At 31.1% G+C, this 9,230-nt stretch overlaps 2 protein-coding genes across 2 annotated transcripts in view; one reads left to right on the top strand and one right to left on the bottom strand.

Moving 5' to 3' along the window:
* Position 1: 1 nt before the first annotated feature.
* On the bottom strand, positions 2–1,578 carry LOC108749842 (cytochrome P450 9e2-like). Its single transcript, XM_018488816.1, has one exon. It carries the CDS (start codon positions 1,508–1,510, stop codon positions 2–4), a length of 1,509 nt encoding a protein of 502 aa, XP_018344318.1. The 5' UTR covers positions 1,511–1,578.
* Positions 1,579–3,435: 1,857 nt separating this feature from the next.
* LOC108749926 (probable tubulin polyglutamylase TTLL1) overlaps positions 3,436–9,230 on the top strand; it is a 7,662-nt gene continuing 1,867 nt past the window's right edge. Inside the window, exons 1-7 of the mRNA XM_018488960.1 lie at positions 3,436–3,503; positions 5,103–5,234; positions 5,312–5,377; positions 5,919–6,097; positions 6,458–6,644; positions 6,803–7,004; positions 7,722–7,952. Of these exons, the coding sequence (XP_018344462.1) occupies positions 3,436–3,503; positions 5,103–5,234; positions 5,312–5,377; positions 5,919–6,097; positions 6,458–6,644; positions 6,803–7,004; positions 7,722–7,952 (1,065 nt within the window). The remainder of the gene's footprint in view (positions 3,504–5,102; positions 5,235–5,311; positions 5,378–5,918; positions 6,098–6,457; positions 6,645–6,802; positions 7,005–7,721; positions 7,953–9,230) is intronic.

The following is a 9,230-nucleotide window of genomic DNA, read 5'->3' as shown; positions in this document are numbered from 1 at the left end:
GTTAAATCGGCCGGATTATGCTCCAAAGACCGCCTTTTACTTGGGCCATGAAGGTCGAAGATATCATCTTTAATGGTAACTGTGTCTTTGGAGAAAGCTCCATGCTGTACTTTCTTAAGAGGCTAGCCAAACACGCTTTTATCTGCAGTTGAGCCATTCTCATTCCTACGCATATTCGCGGTCCTTCGCCGAAAGGAAGAAAGGTGAATTTCTCGATGTTGTGTTTTCTATCTGGACCAAACCTATCGGGATCAAACTCTTTGGGATTCTCCCAGTATTGTGGATCTCCCTGTAGGCCGCTAATTGGTATCATGATGTGCATTCCACGTTCTACGCGACAGACGAGTCCATCGGACCCTCTCAACTCAGTCTCCTCTGTGCACATCTTGTTTAGAAATCCCAGAATAGGTATGGATCTCATCGATTCATTTATTACCTGATCCATGTATGTCATATCCTTCAAGGCTTCATAAGTAATCACACCATCATATTTATTCAGCACAGACATCACCTCCTCGCGTAACTTTTCCTGCACTTTTGGGTTACTGGCTAATTGGAAGCCTACAAAACTTAAGACTGCGCTGGAAGTTTCATAACCGTCGACGAAGAACGATACCGCATGGGACGTGAGAATTTCTAAGTCAAACTTATTGCCTTCCATTCGTTCCAGATCAGTCATCAACTGAAGAAAATCGTTTCTGGGTGTCGCCTCCTTCCTTCTTTGTTCCATAACGTCTGCAATGATCGTTCTAAAGAAATGATCAACTTTTTTCGGTAAGAACCTTATCTTGAAAATTCTACCTAATGCCGGTATAAAAAACACAAGGGTGAAGATAATGTTGTTCAAAACGGTCGAATCGAGGAAGGACTTGCCCATTGCGTAGAAAGAATCTTTCTCTTTCTCTTCGTTGAAGCTTAAGCCATCGACGCCAAAACCAGCACTAGATACCACCTGCGAGGTGAATCTGGAGAACAATTCCTTTAGCTCTAACTCCACTTTTCCAGCTTTCTCTATTTTTTTGTCCAGATAGCCATCGAATATCTGGCACACCTGCTTGACGGTCTCGAGCAGGATTTTCAGTCGCATACTGGAGAACGCATAGGTCAAGCGCTTTCTCCCGGTCATCCATTTTTCACCGTAGGTGAAGAAGGGATTGTTCGCCAAAAGAGGGTCCAATTTGGGATCGATTTTCATGCCGTTCTCATGAAAGTTCGTAAAACTCGTCTGCAGCACCGTCTTTACCAGTTCCGGCTCGCGGACCATCAACGCCGGCGTCATGAAATTATAGATTCCTACCATGCTGCGATCCCGATATGCATTGTAGATCTTGCAACAGTACTCGCTCAAAGTGATCTTTTGTATGGCGACTTCCCAGAAATGACCGACACCGGGCAAGATTCCATCCGGGCAAGGTATTCCACGTTTTTGCCAATATTTATAATTTTTCGTCAAGAAGAGATAGAGAATCACCAGAACTACAAGACTCGACAACACGAGCGTGACAGCCATATTGCTGCTTTCGAAAAGGACTGAACGATACTGAGTGGTTCAATGTCCAAGCAATGTTCGTCAAACGACTATTATTGCAATTGCGATTGCATCACACAGAAATAACACACGCAGTTGATAACGAAAACGAGCGTAATGGCAGGATGACGAACGCGATAATCTGAGCTTGTTATACATTTATTATGTGATGTCGCACAGTGTATATTGGAAACATTTATCTTAAAGATTAAAAATATTTTTATAATGTATTATCAGTTGTTAAATATAGCTTAATTATTTTTATATTACTTATAGTCGAAATTGACATTGATATTGAAACGATTCTTGTGTGCTATATTAAATGCTATAACTAGTGATTTAGTAGTGCAATTGCCGGCTATTATTTAATGATAATGTATCATGTATATCTGTGTACTTTTCGTCATACAATGTTTTATGTAATTTTATATAATATATATAATACATATATAGAATTACATAAGTTTTGTTTCTCTTATCGCATGCACAATGATTAATTTATTTATCTATAGATATACTCTGATAGCAAATAGCGAAATATAGCAATCTTTTTTATTAGAGTTAATGTAAGGTCAATTTGATAAACAACTCAAGCTATGTTTTCTTGACACTACGATCATTACTCTGATAGCACAGTTATAAGTTGAAATGAAAAATATAGATATGGCGCTTGAACAAGCAGTTATGAATATAGTCTATAAATAGTGTGTTCCTAATGTTTTCCAGAATAATTATCTCTTTTATATAATTTCTCCCATTTTTTATAAGAAAAAAGAAAATTTTTCTATTAAATATAAATATTCTTCAAAAAAATGGTTGTTCCATTGATTTAATTTTCATTAACATTAAAAAAAATTAAACACAAAATTTAAACAACTAAGTAATTCCAATGCTGAATCAAATAATAATAGCAAATCTATTTTTAATGGAAATCCCAAAATTTTTTTTACAATTCCATATGTACCGATTTTAGCTGAATAATTCAAAAAATTTTTGAAGGATTTTTATATAATGAGTCTAGCTTATATAAACCTAAATAAATTAAACAACTTTATTAAAGTCCATAAAGACAAAATACCATTACTCTCATGTTATATATGAAATTAATTGTTGTGATTGTGATTAGATAAAAAATAAAGAGATAAAGAGAATATTAAAAATCAAAATAGGAACAATCGCAATCACATTAACAAAAATATAACTCAATACTCGGTAATAACTGAACACAGAATTGAATTCAATCGTAATTTTAATTGGAACAACATTAGAATCTTAGATGAAGAAAAATCAGTAAAAAAAAAGCTTAAAATCTCGCTATTTTTGTTAAAAAAAGAAGGATTTAAATTTACAAAACAAATGTGATATGTTGGATTCGTTATTATGATCAAAAAATGTTGACATCTTTATGTTTTTATCTTAATATTATATCATAATGAAACCAACACGTTTTAGATTGTGTTCCAAAATTGACTGCCAGTACTGAAAATTTATAATGCACATAATGTCCGAGACTGCAGCATTTTCAGTGCTGGCAGTAAATTTGGAATACGGCATTACTCATGAATTATTCTGTCGACAACATAAATTTAAATATTGTTTAAGTATTAATTAAACATATATTTAAATCATTTCTGAAGTACACTGACGAAGTACAGAAATGCTTTTATATTCAAGATGGATGCGTTTCGAAACACAGTTGAAATGCATACAAGTTGTATGCGTTTCGATTGTGTTTTGACCATAAAAATTGCGTGACCATAAAAAGCAAGATTATGAAGAGGGTTACCGATAGAAGATATGCAGCGAATTTTGGAACACAACATTACAGCCTATGTATAACTTTTGACGACTGAGATATCGACTAACGACCGTATCGATCAAACGATACGGTTATAAGTATCGAGAACATGGCGTCGAACGTGGCCGCAGAAAGCAAACGGGCTACAAATTTAAACGCCTGTGCTGTTTATGGCAGGTAAATAATTCATAGCAATTTCATAAAACTATGCTGCTCGAGATGATTTGTGTGTGTTGTGAAGGGCCACTGCTCACAATATTTAAAAATATACGCCAAGATTTCGGAAATTTCTCTTCAAGCTCAATCTTCAACAAATGTTTGAAGCTTCTCTTCATTCTTAAACTATCTTGAACTTATATTCGGGAAAAATTGAGATTGCTAAAGTTTATTATATTTTTATAACTTTAAAATTTATTTTTTTATTTATATCTTTATTTATTATCATATTTTATTATATATTTATATTATGTTCATTTTTTTACTTACTGCAAAATTTATTTCTACTTAATATAGGAAGAGATAATAAAAAAAATCTATTCCTTTTTGAAATTTTCACAAATTTTTTATAGCTTTCTAACGCAATTGATTACCCCAAAAAAAGTGATAAATAAAAAAATTAATAAATTTTATTTCCATTTATCTTTCGTTTATAATTTTTATATTATTTTATTTATTATTAATTTATTATTAGAGTAACTCCGGTATATACGCCGCATATATCAAAAACTTAATTTATTAAGTATTATTTACTATGTTTAAAGTAAATGAACTATATCAATAAAAACTTTGCACTATCTACTATTATGAAAAAAATATTGGTAATCCGATTTATATTTCGTATTAAAAAATGAATTTTGTATTTTTACCTTTGTATTTTTACCGTATATCCCATAGGAGTGGGATATATATGGCTACTTATAGGGGAGGGGGGATATGTACGGCTCATGAAAAATTACAAATAATGCATATAAATAAGTCGTAAAATGATACAATAACTTATAAAATGCGTTTATAAAATTTCATGAAAGAATAAGAATGATAAATATGTATATGAAGTAATAAATAATAATTACAATCTTTAAACATATATTACAAGTGTTATGACATAAGGTACATATTTCATGTAATGCGTTTATTGCATTTAGTGCATTGAATTCAATCTGTCCACTTTGTATACTTTGGGCATAAATCCCGCTAAAAATGCCGTATATCCCAAACAGGTAGGATATACAAGACAACAAACTAAACAAAGAATACAAGAGCAAAGTAATTGTATTTTGTTATATTATACTACATGCTTTATTATTTCTCTACACTCATGTATCACGAAATAATCACTAACTCTTTTGCACGTTCTGCAGTAATTATTTTATGTAGATTATAATTTATGATGGCGCTACTCAACACAGTGACAAATCGATTCAACTCACAATACTGTTATTAATATTAACAGTAAGAAACTGAAATCATAACACAATACTAATATAACGTAAAGACATGTAACAAAGTAATTGTGGGAAAATTATCTCCACTCCTTCTATTTTTTCTGACTTCTGCGACGTAAATCCCAACGCGGCGTATTTGCCGGAGTTATCCTAAAATTATTATCTTATAAACATCTTATTTTAAGACAATTTGTGTAAATATTTGTGTAAATACAGCTTCCTCAGTTTTGAGATATTTATGTAAAATAATTAAGAGATAATCTCAGCAACATTAAAATATTGGCGCTGATTGATTCTTTTACAATCGTGATTGAATAATTGATGATTATAGAATGCCATCTGTCGGGATGGATCGGACAAGAATCACGTTTTGCACAGACGTAGACAAATCTGTGATCGTACACAACTGCGAGAAACGTGGCTGGACGCAGGTTGGTCCGGAGGATGATTGGAATTTTTATTGGTAATCATAAATTACAACACAAGATTTGTATACCTATTATTTGAGAATTTATTATAATGTTCTATTATTTATTATAGGGCTGTTACACAATCCTGCAGGAATATTTTTAGCGTTGAAACTGGATACAGAATGGATGATAATCAGTAAGACAAAGTAAACTTCTTTATTTTATTAATTATATATATATTAATAAACTACAAAGATTTTAGTTGACTAAAATCTTGTATGTATTCTCAGACAAAAAAGTGCGACATTCAAATTATTATAATTCCATATAATTATTATATTGACAATGCCTTACTTTTAATTTCAGCTGTATATTTGATTTAAAAAATTAATATATATTATATCTTAAAATTGCCGTGTCCTGAACTCTCTTTTCGTTAAAACTGATAGAGTTTTTTGGTTCCAATGAAATATAGTATTCAACGAAATGTAATATTAAAGAGTTTTTGGGGTCGCTGATGTTGAATCCGAACTTAAAGTTTAAAAATAAAAAATGACTGAATTATGGCCAACGGAAATGATAAATCTTCCAATTTTTGGCGAAATGTAACGTGCTAGTATTTCAAAAAATAGAAATGACATGTTATAAAGTTATGGAAAATTCTATATAGATATTCATTTTTTAGAGATACTAATTTATAAGCCATTTAGAAAAAAAACATTTATTTATGTTATTAGAATCATTAATCACTTCCCAAATCACTATGAGCTTACGCGCAAGGATTTGCTGGTAAAAAACATCAAGCGATACCGAAAGGATTTGGAAAGAGAGGGAAATCCATTGGCAGAACGCGCGGAAGGTCCAGGCAAATATTTGTACCTCGATTTTATACCTGTCACTTTCGTCTTACCAGCTGGTAAGCCCAAGATATTAAGATTAGGTTGTTAAAAATTAAAGTAAAGAGCTGATTCGAAAAATTTCTTGACAAAAAATCTAACACAATAACTGTTTCGTAAATAAAAAGTTCAGTCTTAAATTTAAAATTTTTTAATTGGTATAAGATTGACAAATAAATAGACACGCAGTTTATTTGAACTGAACATTGTAAAAATTTGCTCAATTTATTATTGGGCACCAAGATCCGCCTGGACCGAATGGCCCTCTTCACTCATTTGTGTTAAACATTTCGATCAATTTTCACACTATAATGTTTTATTTATGATATTTCAAATGAGAATTATTTGATTTTTGAATTTCACAGTATATTATGTCATAGATTACAATATGTTCGTGGAAGAATATCGCAAGTCCCCGCAGAGCACCTGGATCATGAAGCCATGCGGCAAATCACAAGGTGCTGGGATATTTCTTATTAATAAGCTAAGCAAGCTGAAGAAGTGGTCACGCGAGGCAAAGACACCATTCAATCCAAACTTGACAAAAGAATCATATGTCATATCCAGGTAATTATTTTATAATTATAATTTTAATCAAAGACGTTTTGATTATAAGAATGTCCTTCATGAGATTCTAGCGGTGAAGGTGATTAACAACAATCAATTAAAGCTATTAGTTTCTTTTTTTTCGAGCCGTTCCATCATTTTAACATTTCTTACGGTAGATATATCGACAATCCGCTGTTAATCGGCAGCAAGAAATTCGATCTCCGATTGTACGTTCTCATCACGTCATTTCGACCGCTTAAAGCGTATCTCTTTAAATTAGGATTCTGCCGATTTTGCACCGTCAAATACGACACCAGCGTTCAAGAGCTCGACAACATGTACGTGCATCTAACGAATGTGTCCGTGCAAAAGCATGGCGTATGTATCATGTACACTTATCAAATTATTCGTAACAGTTCTGTCTTTGATTGCTAAAAATTAATATGTTCCATTACATAGATTATTTCAGTAATATTGCAGCAACATTGCAAGTGTTGCACTAATATTGCTGCAAATTTTTGTACTATATAAATATATTTTTTTACCTCTACAGCACGAAATATTACAGCAATATTATAGCAATATTACTTTAAAAGATTGCAATATTTCATAAAATGCTGTAATATTGTAGCATTATGCAAAAATAAAATATTGTTGCAATATTCCTGCAATATTTCGTGCTGAAGGAGTATCTTCCCCCTCTTTAAGAAAAATATTTTTCTATTTTACTTCAAAATTATAAATTTACAAAATAATCTTTATTAAATTAAACAATTAAGTGAGTCAATTTAGATATCAGAATGTAAACACACGATTTTTTTAGGAAACCTAAACTAAGTTACATAGCGCTCAGTGAGCGCTTTTTTTACCTTGGCAGTCTAAAAAATTACCTTTAAAATCTTTTTAAAATCTTTTTACATAAAAATTTAAATAATTCTTAATTAAAAAATTTTGATCTAATCTTGAAATTTTAGATTTCATCGCATTTCTGTAATTTGTATTTAATTTTTCAACATTTTAACTTTTAATGACACAGTTTGTATGGATACTAAGTGTATTGATCAACACGAAAATTATTACATACGGGAATTTCAGGACGAGTATAACAGCAAGCACGGCGGTAAGCTGAGCGTGCAGAATCTACGTTTATACTTGGAGAGCACGCGCGGGAAGGCGGTTACAGAAAAGCTGTTTGCCAACATCTCCTGGTGCATCGTGCATTCGCTGAAAGCGGTAGCACCAGTGATGGCAAACGACCGACATTGTTTCGAATGCTACGGATATGACATCATCATCGATAATAAGTTAAAACCGTGGCTGATCGAAGTGAGTTGATTTCTTATCTTTCGTAATTTATCACAAGTGTCCTTCGACAATGAGTTATCGGAGAAGGACAGATGTAATATTATGCTAATAAATTGTGCTTAGGATTTTTCCATAACAGATGTCAATGAGGACAAATATGTTTTTAGGAAGATTTTGTTACATGTTATATAATCAAGGAAAATTTTATCACAAACAACTAAAATAATACTTATGTAATAGTAAGTGAATATATAAAAAGTCATGATATCAAGAAATGAAAGTTAAACATAAATGATTTAAAATGTACATGCATGAGCGACGAAATCAGTAATTATATAACGCAATTACACTAGTTGAACTATGTGATTTATGGAATACATATAAGTTATATTTAGTATACATATTTATTTATGTACAAATATTACAAATAATGATACATTCTACTACATAACTACATTATAGAACACTGTTGTCACTTTTCTTTATATTAATTTTCTTTAATGCCAATAAGAGAAATCTAATTTCAGCATTTTATACTATTCTTATATAATGATAATATTTAGATTACGTTTAGATCTACTAACTTTACTTCAAACTCCCCGGGAAATGTTTTATATATAATATAATTATAGAAAATTATATAAAAATATATATAATTTTATGTAATTATACATACCTAAATGGACATATTTTATATACAATATAATTGTATATATGTAATTATATATATTTATCAACGGTCCGATTTATTTTATATAATATTATATTGACTGATTTATTCATTTAATAAATATCCGATAACAATTCGAATTTTTCTATGCTGATGCGTTTGATGTCACAATGGGACTATTGACAAACGCAAGTAATTCAACCAGCCATGGAACTGTATTGATTATCGTGTTGGTCTCATGTTTCTCTTTGTGTCATTCGATTTGGTGAATTTTATTGCGAATTTTTTATTATCATTTGTATAATGTCTCTTAATTGCTATGTATAATTTATTCCGTATAACTTTTATGTTTTATTCGGTCATATGATCTGATCAATATTATTTTATACGGTTTTTTTTTTGTAAATTTTGCTGATGAAGGCTCAAACCCGGAGCCGAAATGTTCAAATTTTAATTGATATATTATAGTAAATTTTGTTGAATATATATCGACTTTGTTGATTTACCGTCTCCTTCGTTGACTCTTATAGCTATTATTTCATTATTTATAGCATTGTTTTCTGGAGTCCTTTATTTATTTTATTTGCATGTAAGTATAACTTATACATATGTATGTTTCTTATTATATG

This window comes from Trachymyrmex septentrionalis, unplaced genomic scaffold (assembly GCF_001594115.1).
Source record: "Trachymyrmex septentrionalis isolate Tsep2-gDNA-1 unplaced genomic scaffold, Tsep1.0 scaffold32, whole genome shotgun sequence".
NCBI lineage: Eukaryota > Metazoa > Arthropoda > Insecta > Hymenoptera > Formicidae > Trachymyrmex > Trachymyrmex septentrionalis.
This window is presented reverse-complemented; position numbering and strand designations above follow the sequence as displayed.